At 38.6% G+C, this 19979-nt stretch overlaps 2 protein-coding genes and 1 long non-coding RNA gene across 4 annotated transcripts; 2 read left to right on the top strand and 1 right to left on the bottom strand.

Moving 5' to 3' along the window:
* Window positions 1-793: 793 nt before the first annotated feature.
* LOC145460335 (uncharacterized) lies at window positions 794-5246 on the top strand. 2 transcript variants are annotated; one of them, XR_014039825.1, is made up of 3 exons: window positions 956-1182; window positions 2736-4213; window positions 4323-5246. XR_014039825.1 is itself a non-coding variant. In XM_081445113.1 (2 exons), exons 1-2 carry the CDS (start codon window positions 1020-1022, stop codon window positions 3407-3409), a joined length of 837 nt encoding a protein of 278 aa, XP_081301239.1. In that variant the 5' UTR covers window positions 794-1019; the 3' UTR covers window positions 3410-5246. The 2 variants fall into 2 exon arrangements, 1 of the variants encoding a protein (XP_081301239.1); XM_081445113.1 differs by having other exon boundaries at window positions 794-1182; window positions 2736-5246.
* Window positions 5247-5319: 73 nt separating this feature from the next.
* On the bottom strand, window positions 5320-19888 carry LOC145460306 (putative imidazolonepropionase). The gene is made up of 8 exons (XM_081445065.1): window positions 19519-19888; window positions 17926-17990; window positions 17148-17425; window positions 16675-16900; window positions 16159-16321; window positions 15478-15533; window positions 14857-15017; window positions 5320-5715 (listed from the first exon to the last, which is right to left on the bottom strand). The coding sequence occupies exons 1-8, from the start codon at window positions 19766-19768 to the stop codon at window positions 5622-5624; spliced, it is 1293 nt and encodes a 430-aa protein (XP_081301191.1). The 5' UTR covers window positions 19769-19888; the 3' UTR covers window positions 5320-5621.
* Window positions 7519-11374, top strand: LOC145503001 (uncharacterized). Its single transcript, XR_014051410.1, has 2 exons — window positions 7519-7833; window positions 10686-11374. It is a non-coding gene; the product is annotated as an uncharacterized LOC145503001 (long non-coding RNA).
* Window positions 19889-19979: the final 91 nt, after the last annotated feature.

Here is a 19979-nt window from a genome sequence, read left to right as displayed (position 1 = left end):
CAGAAATTTGCAGAACACCCTAGTGCGAAACTCGAGTAAAGATCGCCAAAAGGAAACGATAGTAGAGAAATGTCTCGTAAATTCCTGAGGTTCCACTTTGCTTTGAAATGTAATATCTTAAAAGGTTTCTCTGTCCTTGTTGTGAAATTCAAGAAAGTTTTACCTGTTCCAGTCACATTAAAAATATATGTATATTAACTGTCCGAACAATGACGTATGAACTAGCCCTGAAACTTTGGTCCATTTCGTCAGAGGAATATATATCGTCGGACAGCCGATGAAATTGACGGAATTCCTGGAAGAATTTCTTAGCATAAACAAATTTTTACAACGCAAAACTGCCCCTTTCTGTGTTATTAAAATAACACTGAGAGGTCCCAGACCTTTAATTCTGTGTTGGCACAGGTTATTGAGTATCTTGTTTTCAAATTTGAGTTGAAAGCGTTCGTTGCAAATATTTTGCCCTAGCCAGGCCTCCTATTACTTAATGTTGTTCTGATGACCTTCGCTGTTGTGGCTTAAAGAATGGTAAGAAAAACGTTACTCCGCCAATTTTTTGTTCTACCGCATTTTGAAGTCGTTATCTTTAGTCTGCTACTGAGCAGATGCACTGCAACATAGAATCTAATATTTAAAGGTTTCAAATAAAATTGCAGTTTTTTCTTTTTTTTTCGCCATCAACACCTTTTTATGCCCAAACGTCCTCTCAAATTAAAGAACAGGCTGTGATTCATTGAAGATATATTCAACCAAAAATGTTTATACTACATAGCATATAATACCTTCTGTCTTTATATCTTTATACACTATATAGCATATATATTTTTTTTCGACCAGAAAACAACGATCGCACGCCCAACACCAAGAATAGCACTGATGCAGACTACAACCAAGAAGCTGCAGGAATCCGACGAGTGCTTCCTGCCAACATTTCTCCTAATCCTAACCAGGCATGCTACACACAGTTTTTTGCAAACGGACAACCACCAACTGGTTTACGTACTGCCAACTTAGTGAATATGCAGTACATCTGTCAACAGGTGCCCGCGAATCCGGGGACGTACTTCTACGCGACGATGTTCGATGAAGGTCGGGGAATTGCAGTTTATTCAGCGTACGTTTTAAATGCGAACAACATCAATTTTCAAGGACAAGGAGGGTTTCAATGGATCCAAACCAACGGTAACTTATTTACATGTACACTGAAACTAAGAAAGGATGAAAAGTGAGAGACCCATTTATAAACCATCAAATATTTTCGCTCGCGCGCGATTGGTCTAAACACGTCACGTGACTGAATATTCCACGGTTAAAACTGGAGAATATCCGAGTTTTATAATCCATCAAATATTATCGCTTGCGCGCGATTGGTCTAAACCCGTCGTGCGACCGAATATTCCCCAGCTACAACTGGGGAAAATCCGAGATTAGTATAATTTCCGGAGGTGAATATAAGAACTGGACATTCTGATTGGTCGAAATGCTCATCATATGACGCTATATTTACCCCGCTAGAGCTTGGTTACTAAGCTCGCCATCTTTGCCATCTCAGCAAGTAAACATGGCGGGCAGTTTCTGAATGAACAGAATGAAGTTTTTAGTTATTCGAAAGACATCACTCCAAGTCCAGGATATTTGAAAAGATGGATAATTTTCAAAATGACTGCTGTCGCCTTTGGACCAAAACTCTTTTCAAGAACTCGTATTCAAGGCTTTTAAGAATCGTAAACGCAGCCGTTGCGTCGATCGCTAGCATGTCAGATCGATTGACCGAAATTTATTTTTCTTCAAACTAAAGCTACTCATTTTTGGGCGATGATGACAACTGTGAATAAAAACAACAACGATAAAATAAAGGTACCGGATGAATTTATTTTTCGTAGTGTTTCGCTCGTTTGTTTTACTACCTAACTCGATGAGTAAATTGATTGACAATCGATGTACATGCAAGCTTATTATTAAAACTACGGCTACATACATGTATGCACAAGAGCAACTGCGTCTCTGTTTTTACATTTTAGTCCGTTATTTTGTAGTCCTTAATATTCACCTCTGAAAATTATACTAAAACAATTATTCGCCTCAGGCTCAGTGAACAGTGAACAGTGAACAGTGAACAGTGAACAGTGAACAGTGAACAGTGAACAGTGAACAGTGAACAGTGAACTTAGCGAATAATTGTTAAATATTCCCCAATTTTCAAAATCGTGCGCGTTACGAAAAAGATTTAATTTGAAGAATAGTAAACACCATAGAGGAAATATGGTAGGATATTTTTCCTTGGACATTATCTGTTCCTGGAAGCTCACAGTTTTCCTCGAGCCACGCTCTCGAAAACTGTTCGCTTCTCGGAACAGATAACGTCCACGGACAAATATCCGATCATATTTTCGCGCCAAATGGAGGCTATTGCTTATACAGGCCTTACTCTTGAGGCAATCTTAAGACATGGTATGCAGCCCTTCCGCGGTGAACGTTACCACTTAAGATAGGTAAAGGTTTACGTGAAATATGAAATGCGTGTAGAGCCGTTTGCGATGAAACCAACAAAAACAACAAAAACTAAACAAAAGGACGAAAGCGGAAATAAGAGAGTGGAGGAAAAAAAGAGACTAACATTCCTTTGAATTTTTATATCGTCTTCCTTGGAGAAGACAGCGAGCAAGACTTTCTTTAACCCTAAGTTTTCATGAATATATACATATACATAATTTATTTCTTTACATTCCTGCAAGGTATCCAACACCAAGGAAGCGATGGGATATATGTGGGTCAGCCTGCGGGGCAGCGGTTGCACAAAGGTCACTTGTTCGCAGCTCTGACTTCCTCGGGGCTCCCGCAGATCGCCCCGAACGCCCAGAACGCCGCGAACAGCGCTCGCTCCACTTATCAATACACAAATGCCGTGCCACAGTGTGCAGCTTTCAACACCGGTCAGTGGAGAGTTTGGGAAGGGAGCATTCGAACGTACGCAGTGAATATATGCATACCGGCGCAGGGTACATTGTACCTTATAACAGGCGTTTCATTCGTTGGTATCACAAACGCTAACCCTCCACAGGCAGTTCAAGTTCCGATTACCACATTGCCACCAGCGCCACCGAATAATCCGGCCGCCATAGACAAACCAAATTCAATGTGGACCGCCGCCATTTGTGTACCCGCCCAAGGTGGCCAGCCATACAGCTTTGCAGTGATTGGGAACAACGTTCAGATTCCAGCTAATATGTTTACACAGCAAATTACCGTAGCACAGCTAGAGGTTATTCTTCAGGCCGACATTGTAATCAATGGCGTCAAACGGAACATGGGGGGAAAGGTCAAACTGTTTCCAGGAATTACCAACTCTCGGAATTATAATAATGAACTTCCCGAAGACAAGTATCCCGAGCCCGTGGAAAACGAATAAACTTGGATGCGGTACAAAAATGTCATAACATGGAAATGACCAAAAAAAATATGGAATAACGATAATTAAGAAACTAATATGTGTAAACGGTAAAGTAAATTCAAAAAAATAAACTTCAAATTGGCAAACTCAGAACGTCGTTTTCTGTAATAAACTGCTTAGCGTATTTTACCAGTCATGTAGTTCGACACTTCAACATCCCCTCGGGTAACGCCCCGGCAACCACCCCTCTGGCATATGGCATTTTGAATTTTTGTTTCACCTAATTCCAGGGTCTAAACCAGTAGTCAATTTCTTACCCGATGTTGTGAGGAATTTGAGGTGATAAAAGCCCCTAGCCACAAGATATACATGTACAAGACACCGTCAGAAATTGGTAATGGCAAAGAGATGAGACAGTTTATATATCACTCTAATAGAATTATGGAAAATGGCTTTGGAATACATAAATTGCGTTTTCACTAGGCCAATTAACTACCTGAACATTCTTTCTGGGTGTTTGGTTACAGACCAACATTCGCTAGTTAAACGTGACGTCTGTTTGCACTAAACATTCAACCCAGAATTTGACCCGCTGACTCGGAAGATTCAAATTACAAAAGCGCGCAACTTGCAAAAATGGCTGAGAGAGGAAGCGCTTTTAATGACTTCTCTTGTATCAATTCTAGCGATATTAATGCGAAGGAGATCGAGAAGGCATTTTTTCCAGGGGACGCGGTTAATGTTCCCAGAAATGAGGAAGATGCGACGAAATGTTGTAATGCTGGAGCTCGTACTGCACGGTGACGCCGTGTCATAGGCAAGGTCCTGGCCGAGGAACTGGAGAATCTAACGGGACCGTAGAAATCATTCCTACGGTCCCCTAAGATTCTCCAGTTCCTCGGCCAGGACCTTACCTATGACACTATACCAGTGGTAAACCGAATTAAATGAGAAGCACTGCTGAACTCGTCTGCCGCTTTAAAACTTCTGTTTCGCACACTGAACCGTGATACGAGCGTCTGGTAAATACTATTGCCAGATTCTTTGGCAAACGTCTGTGACTACGCACAATGTGATTGGCTGCGGCATTTACCAGGACAAGTTATACCATCTCGCGAGGTAGTATAACTTGGCGTAAATTTACGGTCATATAGGCGAGACAATCGCTTGTTTTTTTTTTTGTTTTTGTTATTGTTTTTGTTTTGTTTTTCTGGTGAAAACAGAGTGCATTTTTAACGCGCTAAACTCAAGACGAACTGTTTTCACTTCACTTCCAGACTTTTCCGACCTTATCTAGCCAAAATTGTCCTAGTGTAACGCTTCCAAAACACATAATTCATGTGCAAGTTGGTGCATGTAGGTACTTGCCCGAACTTGGGTTCTTGCAGGGTAGATGTTGCAATATTTGAAATTTCTCCGCAGCTTGGTTTTGCTTACAGCAAGAGCTCCTGTGAGCAGGAGGGCAGGCGAGCTAGCTAGCGAGCGAGCAAGCAGAACCCTACATACAAGAAAATTTCGTAATCCATTGAACAAAATATCTTGGGGTCACGTGAACGTCCGTCCGTACGTCGTACGTCCGTCCGCCACTTGGGCAAATTGTCAAGCTTTGAAGCTCTTGTTTTCGTTCACAACACAATAAATTACCTCCTTTGCTTTTAAAATGGAAGGAAGAAACACAAAACAATGTTTAAGAGTTAAATCATGGACTAGGGGGTCATAAAACCCTTGCTGGTGAAGAAAACCTGGAGAGTTTTCCTTTCCTTCGATGACGTGATGATTAAATGCGCCTTCGAAATGACCAAAGAAGGTCTTTTTATACCTGAACCACTTGTTTATAAACTGTATGTAACAGCTCCCTTAACTAAATGAATAAAGTAAATAAATAACTTTATATTATTTAAGTGTCAACTGTATTTAGAACAGTTATGCTAATTGGGGACACCTTGACTAAATAATAAAAAAATATTGCTAGTTGGGCGGCTGACCAGCTGGCTAGTAGTTGAACTCTGGACTACCAAGAAAAAAATCCAGAGAGCGGTAAGGTGGAGTAACTGATCCAGGGACCCAGCGCCCTTAACCACTCGGCCACATCGCCTCCAAAAGACCTTTGATAACTTGTTCGTCCCAGGCTCGTCCCTTCCCAGTGAGTTTTCTGGTATATTCTGTTATATTGCGCCGCCAAGTACACCCAGTATTTCACACCGAATCACAGTCACAAGTTACAAGAGTTCTAATAGGGTTTCCTGTGTACAATTTTTCCGTTCTTTATGACAAACTTGATCACGTTGTCATGGCCACCGAGTTGATAGACAAGATGCTCCCATCTGAAACAAGACACAAAGTACGCAGTCAACTTAAGCAGCTGTGAAATTAAAGCCTGAAAAAAATTCAGGCTTGAACGGAATTCGAATCCACGACCTCTGGGATACCCACTGGAAAAGTTGAAAATTTCCATGCACATGTCAATTTTAATTTACAGTATGTAAATCTTGATTTACATTCTTTGTAAATTACAATTTACATGTTAGGGTTTTGTAAAATAAAATTACAGGAAATTTACAGCTTTTAGTACAGCATGTAAATGTTCTGTAAATAGTGATTTACATTGTCTTTGTCGACAATGATCATTTGAAGAACATGTAAAAACCTGTAAGATATTTTACGCACTTTTACAGTATCTGCCTTTGTAAAAAACATGTAAATTGCTTTGCTAAACCATGTGAGAAACGTGTAAATAATTCAACCGAATGCTGTAAAAAGTCTGGAAATGTTATGTTTGTAACCCTGTAAAAATCATGTAAATGAAAAAAGGGGGCCTGTAAGAAACATGTAAAAACCATGTAAATGAAAAAAGGGGGCCTGTAAGAAACATGTAAAAACCATGTAAATGAAAAAAAAGGGGGCCTGTAAGAAACATGTAAAAAAAAATGTAAATGAAAGAAAGGGAGCCTGTAAGAAACATGTAAAAACCATGTAAATGGAAAACCTAGAAGTTGCACGGGTGCGGTGGGGGGCTCTAAATAGCCTGTTAAAACATGTAAATTAAAAAGGGGACCTTGCAAAGGCTGTGAAAACAATTTAAATGAGATAATGGGGGCTTTTCGAAAACCTGTAAAGATCACCTTAATGTAAAATGGAGACCCTTAGAAAAAAAGATCTAAATTTAAGAGAAGGCCTGCTTAAACCCTGCAAAAACCATGTAATGGAAAAGTGGGCTTATTTAATATAACTCTGGTGTAACGGTTCAACCAACGGAGACTGTTCAAATGATGTAAATTCTAAGTTACCGAGAGGTTCGCGATCCTCTTGTAAACGGTTGGTTGGATTTTGCAAAGAAATAAGTGATAAGTTACCTCGCCCAGGGTAAACTTAGGGGAAGGAGGGGGGGGTAACCGAGAACATATAAATGGGACCTTTTGAAGGCGCGTAAAGTTAAAGTGTAACACCGCCGTAAAGCTCCGTAAACCTTTTACGTTGAAGCATTTGAACTTCTCTAAAGTCCAAGTGTGTGCAATAGTGTGCTTTAAATTGATGTTGGGTTACAAGGTATGCACCAAACTAAATCGCTGCATTGATTGACACCACATTAAGCTGTCCTATTGTGAACTTTCCGCGCACCCACAACGACAAAATAAAACTAGAATTGTTACTGCACATGCAGGCGTCCCAAGCTTGCGTCTCTAGAAAAGAGAAAAATTAGTTCTCGGACACGCCCGTGTTTATTCATGAAGGTCCATGAAAGCGTCACGTGTTGTGTGAGTTCAAGACGGAAAGAGCCCTGGTGACCGAGTTTGAACTGACGCGGAGTTAGGTTAGGCAGGGAACCGACAGGGACACCCAACGACCGTTTTCTCTCGAATGCTTTTGAACGCTGTTTTAGGCTATCTGGAGTACTTTCAAAGCTCTGTAGGTTAATTTTAGGTTGCACTAAAAAAGATTTATTTGTTCGGTTATTCTAGAGGAACTTGAGTATTCTCGAACTTATTAGGGCTTTTTTGTCCATTTCCCGAAAACGTTAGGTCTTATCGCCTTTCCGAAAATGATAGCTGACTTTTTTTCTGTACCCAAAATGACATTTTCTAACAATCCGAAAACAACAGACATTAAATTTCTCACATCACGAAAGTTCGAGGTCACAATTGTGCCCCTGAACCGTTGAGAATGAACGAAATATCATCGATTTAGAGCGTTAAATATAGCAGCCTTGTGAGTGCCCGATCTCCAACAAGCGGGAATCAGCGGTCTTCATGTTAGGTACCAGGTTGTCTCGGTTCTCCCGCCATGTTGGGCAGTTCGTTGGAACTTGCATCGAACTCGAGCTCTGTTTTAGCGGGCCAAAATCCACTCTACCTTCGCTTCGTCACCGTGCACGGTTTCAAGGCAAAGTTTTCCGTTACCCAGAAGCTGAAGATAGCGATTACAGGCAACAACAACAACAACAGGTAAGCAAGTTTTGCATAAATTGAACGAGTAGAGTAAAGTAACGTCAAGATGCATTTCGTTTTGCCTTTGGTTGTGAATGTGTCATTATCAACGAGAAGTTACATTGCTTGTGTAATCGACTTTGGTGATGTTTACCTGCCGTGCATAAAGAGCTTTATGATCTGTTATTATCTGTTCTCGATAAAAGAGGAAGAGCATGCGACATTTGTTATTGGCTTATATGCACCTTATGATTCCTTCTGATGCATGCTCTTGTAAGGTTATCTTGCCCTCTGATGTGAATGCTAGTAAGCTAAAATGTAATGTGCCATTTTCAGCAGAGAAATTTCTCTTATGCTAGTGTAAGTATTCTGAAGTTACTCAAGTGTCTACAGTTGTACCTACATGCAAGTTACAATATGCTGTTATACACAACTGTACATGGACATTGCACTCACTGGTACTGATAGTAAGTTACATGTTGTGGAATTTCCTTTCCTATCAAGATACTTTATAAAGAGGTATACATGTACCTCAAACTGTCATGAAAACTACACAGGACTTGAAAAAAAAGGAGTAACTTGCCCAGGCAGGAAAATCTACTTGTCTTGTATGACACAGTATAGTCAATCGATTATTCAATAACAATCAATAGAGATTAGTCAATGATATCAGAAATCAATAAAAGGATTCATCATGAGTAATCGATTGTGATCAAATTTTCAATAAGCATTATCGATTTTGCTGATACTAGCTTATCGTTTAAGCAACATTTAATAAGAAAGAAATGAACAAAAGATATAAAGTGAAATATGAAATCGTGAATACAATTGCAGAAAAACATAACATAGTATCTTGTAAACAGAATATTTTGCTGGCATACATGTATCGGGACTATGTTTTGGGGGTCTTTGGTAGTGCCTTTGAAATCTACATAAAAAAAAGTTACAATCAAGCATTGTGTTGAGGGACACAGTTTTTCTACAGTTTATGTGAACGAACAAAGAGAGACCAACTTTCAATTGATTCTCTAATGACTGATAAATCTAGTAAAATCAAATTGATAACTTGAAACTTCTCTAGCATGTGAGTATGAAGTTCTTTCAATTGATTGATGACACTGATAACACTTACATTAATTTCAATTTATTGATTTATATCAATTTATGGATCGATTTCAATCAATTGCCTTACCCTGGGATGACCAGACAGCATTTTAGAGCCCTGTTACAGCTGTACATTTTACTTGTACGAAATTGGGCTCTTACCAAAATAATACATGTAGGTTTCATGTGTCATGCATCTGTTCAGTAGTAGCAGGGCAGGAAAAAAAAATTGTAAGTCACTTGCCCAGTGGGCCAGTCAATTTTAGTTTTCATTTGCCCCTACTTAAATATTAGTTGCCAATGTGGTGGCCAGTAAGGAAATCAAAGGACAAAAATTTAATGCGAGCAAAGTACGCTCAGATTCCTAACTAATTCTTGCTTTCAGCCTAATAATTAACTAATCTTTAGGTCTTAAGTTTTGAAATGGAATGACTGGAAATTATCATTTATCAAGCTGGCATTTTTAGTCACACTCACAAGACTACTGAGGCTACATTGTAATTTCACTTGCCCACCGGGCCACTGAACTTCTATTTTCACTTGCCCAAGAGCAAAATTTACTTGGCTGAGGAAATCAGGCCTGGGTTTTTTTCTGCCTTGAGTAGATGACAGATAACATCAAAATGTGGTAAAAACAAGAAATATTCACATAAGCCATTGCCAGAGTGTGTCACAGAATCAGTGAATTTTTTAGCCAAGTGTGTCACTGATGTTCTTACCACATTTTGTTGTCTTCTGTGATCTATTACTGAACAGATGCACAACAACATGGAATCTATCTGCTTTGTAATACATAACAAAGAAACAAAAACAAATGTTTATGACATCATCTGTACCTTTGTCCACCAATAGAGCATAAGTACATGTAAGAAACAATCAAATTGTGCCTGCAAATAACTTGACTTATTATTTAAACATTGTTTGATAGGAGTTTGATTTATTGTGCATGAATATTACAGTGTAGAAGATAGTGAACGTTGAATATTTACTGCCACAGATTTTGAGTTTAGTTCTTCTACATCCTCTGACATTCAGTGCCTTCCAATCAGAGGTGCAAAGTTTTTGTCACACAGCAGCTACAGATGTAGATGTAAGATCTGTTTGATTGATGAATATTCAGGGCTCAAAATAATGGTCGGTCAACGGGCAATGTCTGGCCAGAATGGTGACTTGACCGGCCAAAAACTTCACTCGCCGGTCATGTTGACCAGTCATGTCATCTTGAGACGGTCACGTTGTTCATTCTTGAATAAACAATGAAATCCCCAACTGTAAACCTGAGAGTTTTAATCTCTTTTTTATTATGACCTCTCACGAAAATATACACCAACGCATATCTGTTCGAACGGCTAAAGACCATTCGCTTGCTGTTTGTCATGCGTTCAAGATCGATAGGAATGCCATTCGAGCGACTGGGGTTAAATCCGTTCAGAAAAATATTAAGCCAATTTTTAAACGGTCTAGCAGTGACTGGAACAAACAAATTATATTTGTGGGTTTAATTAGTCTAACATTACGTGTACTTGATTTTTTCATAAATATCTTGACCAGTCAGAAACGAGATGTGACTGAGCTAAAATTACTTTGGCCGGTCAACATGACCGGCTACAGTCCGATTTCAAAGGCTACAGTATAAATTGGAATGATAAGAAACAAAATAATAACTCCAGTGTAAAATTCGCTGATTGATATCATACACAGAATTTGCTGATTCATACAGAGACATAACTTATGTTATTTAACGAAATGTTTTATGTTACTTGTAGAATGAAGTAAAATTGAGAGTGGTCAATACATGCATACTCCTTGGCTTTGATGCTTGATCAGGAAAAAAGCAGCAACTGAGAAGTCTACAGTACTTATGACTCTATAAGGGGTCCAAGGCCCATTTCTTGAAGGCCCCAGAAACTTTTTGGGCTCACCAAGCCATCTTTAATTGAGCTGTGTCTAAAAACTAAGAGCTGTATATGCCTGGAACTTCTTGTGTGAAGGAAACCTCTGTTCATATTGAGAATAAGCAAATAAAACAGCTCTGTGAGCATAAGATTTCAGATTTTGGTATGGCTTTCTGGGTGCAAAAACTTTTTGGGACCTTTGAGAAATGGGCCCCTGGTGCATTACAGTCTAACATGGTGACCTTCAACACTTTGATATGCTCTGGAAGCTTTTTGGCATAAATTCAACCACCTTAAACATTTTTAATGCTTTGAAGTATCACCTACCTGTGTTAGTTAATTAGCATTAAATTTAAATATTTTAGATTGCTAGGTTGATACTTATTGTTCAATACAGCAGCTACAAGATTTCATCGTAAAAAGAAAAGGCTATGTTTACATACGTGTAGTACCAGAACAACAATTTATCAACTTATGTTGTGTTATGGGAACTACGAATTGTTTTTTGTTTTGTTTTTTTGTTTTTTAAGTACAGTGTTTTATCACAAAAAAAAGTAAAATTTTGGATCTTCACCAGTCTGAATATTGTTTACAGTGAATGTTTTGTCAGGGATGCAAAATGTTTGTACTGTTTGGATTCCGTACAGTTTTGGAAAAAGAAGGAAACTGTGACTTTGTAAACATAGCCTAAAAGATGTCAGAAGCCTTGTTTTATGTTATGCAATGTAGTATTCCTTTGGCATGAATGTTTTTATGATGAATTTAAAATGTCAATCTCTATCTTGTGGTTTTTTTCTTCCCATTTTCTGTTATTTCAAAAGAACAATTCACTCTACGAAAAAAGTTGCTCAATACTTGACACTTACATTGCAGTAATTTTCATAATGCAGTAAGTCTGCATACGACCCACGTGGCCCAACAGGCTGGAGCTTATCCCACTTTCTGTAGCAGGAAGCGAGTAGGACTATTTCTACTCCCCCTGGATGAGATACCAGTCCATTGCAGGGTTACCCCACCATTAAATTTGCTGATACCCACTTATACACCTGGGTGGAGAGGCACTGAGAGTAAAGTGTGTTGCCCGACAACACAACAGAATGTACCCACCTAGGGTTTGAACCCGGACCACGTGATCAGGAGTTGAGTGCACTACATGTAACTAGGAGGTCATCGTGCCTCCCACATTTTTCATAATTATTAAAGCTAATTTAATCCTACATTAATTACTTAGTAAGAAAAAACAGTTTATTCATTCATTTTATGACAAAGGTATTATCATTGTTACATTTGACTTTGTGTATTTAGTATAAATTTAAGACAGGTATCCATTTGCAAACAATTTTAATTTAGTAATACACCTAAATTGCAAAATTTTTACTAGTTGTAGCTGCCAACAGTATAGTTCTTCATCATTTTATTATTTATGAATTAAATAGAGCTGAATATGACATGGTTTCGCACAATCTTGAAAAGGTCTTGAATTTTAGTAGTCTTCTTGAAAAGTGCTTGAATTCGGTTAAAGGAGCTCAGTCATGGTATTTTGAAATATTTTGGCCATGCACAAAATTACATTTAAGTCGTCTTGTTATGGATAGAAAGGAAAGAAAACATGTTTTATTTGTTGTAATGTATACATAGTAAACCTTATTCATGGCATATACAAACTATTTGAATTTTACTGAGTTTGTACTGATTGCAATAAATTTCTGATTCTGTATAAATTTGCATATTTTCTACTATTATAATTAAGGTCAACAGATTTGATTACAATAAAACCGTACATTCTATGCATTTTTCTTCAAGTTATGTTATTTACAGGCTCCCTTTTTCAATTTCCAGGTTATTTACAGGCTCCCTTTTTCGATCTACATGTTATTCACAGGCTCCCTTTTTCAATTTACAGGTTATTTGCAGGCTCCCTTTTTTCAATTTACAGGTTATTTACAGGCTCCCTTTTTCAATTTCCAGGATATTTGCAGCCTCCCTTTTTTAATTTACAGGTTATTTACAGGCTCCCTTTTTCGATTTCCATGTTATTTACAGGTTCCCTTTCTCGATTTCCATGATTATTTATTTTTTATTTACATGTTATTTACAGTGTTTTGGCAGTCTCCCTGATTTAAATTTACGTGTTATTTACGCGTTTCCAGGTTGAATCACAAGAAATTTACAGGCTATTTACAGTATTTGCAGGAACAGTTTACATGTTATTTACATGATCTTAGCCCTTAGCTTTGAAACATTTAGTGTTTTCTTCCTCATTTACATGTTTCACTTGAAATATTTACATGTTTTTTACATGAAACCACCAAAACATGTAAAAGGGGAAAAATCATGTAAATTATTCTTTACAGTCTCTTTTTGATTATTTACATGTTAATTACATGTTATTTACATACTCTGTAAATTTTCAACTTTTCCAGTGACCGTTGCAGTGCTCTACCAACTGAGCTATCAAGCCCAACTGGGAGCTAGCTGGTTACGTCGTGAGTTCGTAATATACCCGTATGTGGTGAAGATATAGGGGAATAGCTCACAGATCATATATTTGAAGTAATATATCAAACGCGAAAGACCCTGTTTGACCACATTACCAAACACGCAGAGGGGGATTGAAAATACGACGCGTAGCGGAGTATTTTTGACGAACCTCGAGGTGTTTGGAAATGTGGTCAAACACTGTCTTGAGTGTTTGATACATCTTCTAAATCGAAACTAAAACTAAGGAGGAAAGGGAGAAATAAAGTCGTAAAAATCTATGCTAATTAATTTCCTTTGTTTAAACTTGATAAATTATTAATGAGTTTGAGAACTGCGGGGAAAGATTTACACCCCTTAGCGAGACAAGCAGCTCTGACCTTTTCCTAAGTTGTGTTTATAACTGCGATGATCAACCATGACTCCGTATCTATCTCCGCAGTTCAAATGTGTGATCTTTTATATATTCCCTTCAACTTTAAAGAGCAACTACACAATACAGGGCCACTTTTGGAGCTGCATAAATTTAGTGACTCATTTGGCTCGGCAGTGGATAAAAGAACAAGGAATAATCCATATATAAGGGAAGTACTAGGTCTATATATTTAGAGGCTCGTTTGGCTCAGCAGTGGATAAAAGAACGAGCAATAATCTTTGTATACGTTAAGTCCTGGTCAATATATTTAGTGGCTCGTTTGGCTCGGCAGTGGATGACAAAGGAGCAAACAAGCCAAAGGAGCCGGCTCGTTTGGCGGATTCATGATTAGAAGTGACCCTCAGTATTCTTTAGTTTAGCCAAAAACATTTTTTTTTTTTTTTAAACTAATTCGGCAATGGTGGTCAGCGGAGTGCTCAGGTGACACATTTACAACGAAGGTGAACACGAATTACAAAAAAAAAAAAAAAAAAAAAAAAAGACTTATTAACAAATACCAAACGAAACTACTCACGGGCGCATACGAAGACATGTAGAACTCACGCTCACAAGTTTGATACCTTACCACAGCAGGGATTAAAGTATAAGACACAAAGTAAGATGATGACTTGCATGAGTAAGATGATGACTTGAATTATTGCATCTTACACGTTTCGAGCAAATAGCCAAAAACGCTTCGAGGTCTGCGAACTGTCCGTGGTCTCGTATGGAATCGTCGGAAAATTAGCATTATACCCCAAAAAAGAGATCAGTTCGGGCGTGGCTCAAGCCTTATTTAAACACCCCCTCTCCCCCCCCCCACCCCCTTCAAAAAAAAAAAAGAAAGAAATTCAGAAAGAAATTCAGAAAGAAAAAAAACTAAAATGGACCTGACCGCATTATCTTTATTATTTAGTCAAGTGCACCCTAAAAGATGTCTTGACGGCTAAAAATAGTAGAGCTTCTTCCAGATCCACCTAGGTCTACCAGAGCCCATGATTTACACCCCTTAGTGAGACGGCAAGCATCTCTGACCTTTTCACCTGAGTGTCACCCCCCTTCCCGGGCTATGGAGGTTCCATACTTTTATGAACTTTAGGCTGATAAATACTTATACATGTAGCTAAGTGTTTCCTAACAAAGAGTTACCTTGGAGCATCGATAACCAGCATGTCGGCCACCTTTCCAGACTCCAGGGATCCATGAGTGTGTGACCGGCCTAAAGATGCTGCCGCATTGATTGTAGCAGCTACAAGAGACTCCTCCATTGTCATGTGCAGATTAACACAGGCAAGGTGCATTGTCAAAGGCTGGTCAAACAAAATGAGATAGTCCGGTTTACACAAGGGATTGGCATTAATGAGTAAAGCAATATTTTTGTAGTAGAATTAGTCTGTAAAGCCTGACACTTGTTTGAGATGCCAACATATTAAATCAGAAAGACTAAGTTTGACCACACTTCAAAACACTGAGAAGCATAGCGGATTATTTCGACGAACTTTAAGGCGTTTGAAATTGTGGCCAATTTCTGTCTTGAGTGTTTAAAACATTTTCTCAATCGAAACTTAAACTATGAAGAAAATAGAAAAAAAAAAAGAATCTACGTCAATTAAGATCAGAAATCCAAACACAGTCACGATTTTCATTTACTTTGTTTCAACTGCAGGATGAGTTAATAATAATTTATGTGAGAATTCTACAGCAATATCACTTGCACTGTGTTAAGTTTTAATACAGCATCGACAGGGCTTTACCTTTACGGTCACTTACCATGGACAAACAGAATGCATTCGGGTTAAAATCAGAACCAAGAGCAACAGGGACACCTGTTTAAAAACATAATCATTCTTAGGGTGACAGTAGCTAATAGCACCAGAACATTTTTTGAATTATCAGTTTTTTGAAACAATGATGTAAACAGTTAACTAAAATTATCAATAGTGAAATAATTTTCTTATTCTACATTGGGACAGCAAACAGAGTGTTATCTTGGGTATAAGGTCTGCAGAGTTGGACAACCCAAATGGCCCATCAGACCAGAGTTATCTCTGTTTCTGTAGCATGACCTAACTAGGGGTATACGCTGGGTCAAATCTCCTGGTCTCCCGTACGGGTCATCAAATCTCATTGATACAGTAGAAGTGCTTCATTTTCACACATCTTTAGGCTCTGATTTTTGGCATTTTTGGAGGAAAGCACTTTTTTAGATATATAAGTTTTTTTGTTTGTTTGTTTGTTTGTTTGTTTGTTTTGTTCTTGTTTTTGTTTTTGTTTTTGTTTTTTTTTTTTGGGGGGGGGGGCACAAATTGACAAAGCTCTACCTGTAACAATGTTTTTATTAGGAATGAAAAGGCATAAATGGCAATCTCCCAGATTTCAATTAGTTTAGGTTTTAGGCCTGTGAAAGCAGAGAACAATGGAGGCAAAATATGTCTGCAGCTAAATTTGTACCTGAGTTAATCATTGCTCTTGCTGGTGGGCATTTAAGTCGCAGGATGTATGCCGTGGTGGGAAGAAGTACAGCAATAACAGATGCTGCAGACATGGCTTGAATTCCCTCATCACTTACTTCTTCAAGATGGCTTATTGCCCTCGCCCCAAGTTCAGCCCCTAGCTGACATGCAAACATTAAATCATTGATTGTTTGTCAAGAGCCTTTCAAGTAATAAGGTCATTGAAGCACAGCAGGCTAGCAAACGTTTTTGCAATTCCACATAACCCTCACCCTTAACAATTATTTACATTTGTAACCAGCAAGCATTATTAATGATATTTAATAATATTTAACGTTGCAGTTTTACATGCAGCTTAGGCAGTTGCAAACAAGACAAAGCCTGAAATTTTTTCAGGCCTGAATGAGATTTAAACCCGTGGCCTCTACAACATCCTGGTCATCAAAGAAGTCATGGGTTCAAAGATTCAGTCCACATCTTAAACTAAAGTGAGAGGCAAATTTATATACAGTACCTCTGCAGCTTTCATTGGGTGCAGTTCATCACCATGGAAATTCAGAGCCAACCCTGCAGCTTTTCCTGCTTCAAGAATTCTTCTGGTTTCATCTAAACCAAACACACCCTTCTCACAAAATACATCAATGTTGTCAACATTTATTTCCTCATTTTTCATCAGTTCCTGAAGCTTAGGAATCTGGTAATTGACAACATTATCAGTTGCTTCTTCAGGAGTACTCCCTCTGAGAAGAACAACAACAAAAAAGAATCGATCATTTTTTGCTGCAAAATGTCAATAAATATGCCATGTAGTAGACTACGAATAGTCCCTCTTTTGCATTTACAGGGTTTTCTTTTGCATCACGCATTCAAGGCAGACTAAGCTAGAGAAGGACTACACTTGTACGGTTAAGAAGTGTGGCATATCCATGACATATTTTAATACACGCTCTTACACATTTGAACTTTGTCAATGGTGTATATACCTACTTAGGTACAGAGTGTGCTCCACAGAACGTGCTAGAAATCTCAATAGGTAACTCTTTTTTGGCCTTCTCAATGACCCTCAACATCTTCATTTCTGATTCCACATCTAACCCATAACCACTCTTCACTTCCACTAATGTTGTCCCCGATTGTAACATTCTGAGCAGCCGTTCTCTGAGCGATTCATAGAGCTCCTCTTCTGTAGCTCTGCGAACATGTTCAACAGTAAAACCTATTCCACCACCTGTCTTGTGTATATCCATGTAACTGGCTCCTGCAAGCTGGTATATAAATTATTATATAATAAGTCGACTACATGAATTATTCTTGCATTTTGATTGGGTCATACTAAATACATGTTAGATCTATTGGAGGATACATGCATAGGTGATGTCAATAACGTTTTTTTGTTTCTTAATTATATATTATTTACATATGTATAAAATATTGATTGCATGTTTCCATGCAGTTCTCTTCAGAACTGTATCAAAAATGAGGTACGAACATCAGTGACACACTTGACATGCCACTTTTTTGTTCTTACCACATTTTTATTACCAAACAGATGCACGGCAACATGGAATCTATTTGTTAATTACAGAAAGGTGTCAATGATTGTCACTCGTGGATGACAAATATCAAGTGATGCTGGCATATGCTTAAATACATCCTAAGGACTAAAAGGGCCAGGTGACTCAGTGTTAATATGCAGCCGACACTAAACTCCATTTGCTACAGGAAGACAATTGCTATGTTTCCAACAGAATTCTTTTTTCTTTACCTTCATGGCAAATTCATGGACCCTGTCACCCACCCACACAGGATGGGTGTGGCCATCTATAAGACCTGAATTAGAGACAAATAGATATCATCATATAATGGCATGTTTCTGTGTCTACTAATTAGGGTGGAGTCAAATTTATCAGAGCCACAGGGTTTAATACCATACAGTGAAAATCAAAAAATCAAACCAACAGAGTTGAAAGCAGAAGGGCTATTCTACATGACTCTGTCACTTATGATCTAGTGAAGCCACATTGTGGGAGTAACTTGGAAGTGGAAGCAGAAGAATGAACCAATCACAATGCTTGATTCCAGGCCTTGTGATTGGTTGGTTCTGAAAAAAATTCTCAGTCCTGAAGAAATTATGTCATCTTCAAATACTGAGTCTGACAGGTGGGCCTGGTTATTCAAAGACATTATTGATAAACAATACACATTACAGTGTACCTACTACGGTGTAAATGCATGACCCATTAAAAGGAGAAGTGTTAACAAAACCAAGTGGACTATAGAACATTACTATACACTGATTTCCTCAGTGTAGAGCACTAGCCAGAGTTTGAGCAACCGAGGAAAAGGTAGGGGGGTGTTCTATTGTCTCATTTGACTGAAAAACATGTGTATAAGGACAGGGGTTGCACATGTAGATCTGGGAATTGCGGGGGTGTATGCAAGCAGGAAAACAGCGAGTGGACGTAGTGTGGTCCGAATAAACGATATGTTTTTGTGTTTTAGCCTTTGTGGCCTCCATTACACTACAACCCTCCCCCTGAATGAAAATGAAAAAAAGAGAGAATTCTCCATATCGCCCATGCCTAGGGAGGGGGGGGGGGGGATGCTCCCAGAAAAATTAGGTTGGGGTGTGCAGCCTGGCTCCCAAAACCCTTACCCTATTTATGACCAAAATCTGTGATTTTTCCTACCCTGTCTATGACCTGACAAAAAGAGTTGGATTCCCTATTTATGACTGTTACCACTGGCACAGTAGCCCTAAACATAGTTTGTGAAGGGCTTTTGTTGATGGTCTCATCGATAAAGATGAAAAAGAAGTTTCTTCTAAAAAAAACATACCCAATTCAAGACTAGAGTGCAAAAGCCAATTACCCTTATTAATAAACAAAATGGCCAAAAATCAATGCCTTATTTATGACTACAACGGCTGAAAACCTACCCTTTGGGGCTGCACATACCTATATAGTCACCCCCTCTTGATGAATTTAAATCTCAGTTGAAGAATTATGATTTTGATGGTAGTCTTATGTAAGTTTTATTTTGCTTTTATATACGGCTTGCTGGTAAAGCAGGGTTTTTTATCATTTTTTTTAACTGTAGTAGTTACTAATGATTTATTAGATAGGGAGTTAGACTAATTTAATTCAATATTGTTAAGTCCTGAAGGTAATACCGTTTCTAAATAAAGATTTTACCTTACCTTTACCAGTCCATATAACGGTGTACCCACCCAACCCCGCCCCCCCCCCCCCCCCCCCTCCCCCCCTCCCCCGCTTCTCCCCATCCCGGGTGACCCACGCGCGTCTTACTTGTTTATTTCGTACCTTATCGTTTATCTTATAAAATGAATTCGTCTTACCAGGAACTACACACATTCCAGAAGCATCTACTTCTTCTTCAAATGTACAGTTTGGATAATCCTGGTCAACTTTGTCATCAAAATCAACGCATTCAATTTTTCCCGCGTTGTTCACCACAATAGACACACCTCTATCAAGCCCTCCTTCGAGAATCGCCAGATTTTTCATCGATTCCCCCGTCAGAAGACGCTCTTTGTTATTACAAACTAACACTACTTGTTTTGCATGTCGAATTCGAAGGCTGTACATCACTGAATTGCTATAATTTGAAGCCTTTCGACCATAATTTCTCGATCAATTTGCCAATGATTTGTCCGTTTTCTCAGCTGATACTTTGAAAACAGCATGCGCTCTTTGTCTCGTGCAGTTTCTATGACGACAGTCAACCTCGTTATCATTCCAAACAAAAATGGCTCCCGCTCTGAAGAGGTTTTGCTAAAAATACAAGCCAAAAACTAAT

Source organism: Orbicella franksi, chromosome 11 (assembly GCF_964199315.1).
Source record: "Orbicella franksi chromosome 11, jaOrbFran1.1, whole genome shotgun sequence".
In the NCBI taxonomy this organism is placed as follows: Eukaryota; Metazoa; Cnidaria; class Anthozoa; order Scleractinia; family Merulinidae; genus Orbicella; species Orbicella franksi.
This window is presented reverse-complemented; position numbering and strand designations above follow the sequence as displayed.

Excerpts from the sequence above, each read along its gene's own strand:
- LOC145460335 (XM_081445113.1), top strand. The coding sequence starts at position 1,020 with ATGCAGTACATCTGTCAACAGGTGCCCGCGAATCCGGGGACGTACTTC. Across the intron at positions 1,183-2,735 it reads TCAATGGATCCAAACCAACG|GTATCCAACACCAAGGAAGC; the intron begins GTAACTTATTTA and ends CATTCCTGCAAG.
- LOC145460306 (XM_081445065.1), bottom strand. The coding sequence starts at position 19,768 with ATGTACAGCCTTCGAATTCGACATGCAAAACAAGTAGTGTTAGTTTGT. Across the intron at positions 16,322-16,674 it reads ACCCAATGAAAGCTGCAGAG|CTAGGGGCTGAACTTGGGGC; the intron begins GTACTGTATATA and ends TTTGCATGTCAG. Across the intron at positions 15,534-16,158 it reads AAGAGCAATGATTAACTCAG|GTGTCCCTGTTGCTCTTGGT; the intron begins GTACAAATTTAG and ends GTTTTTAAACAG.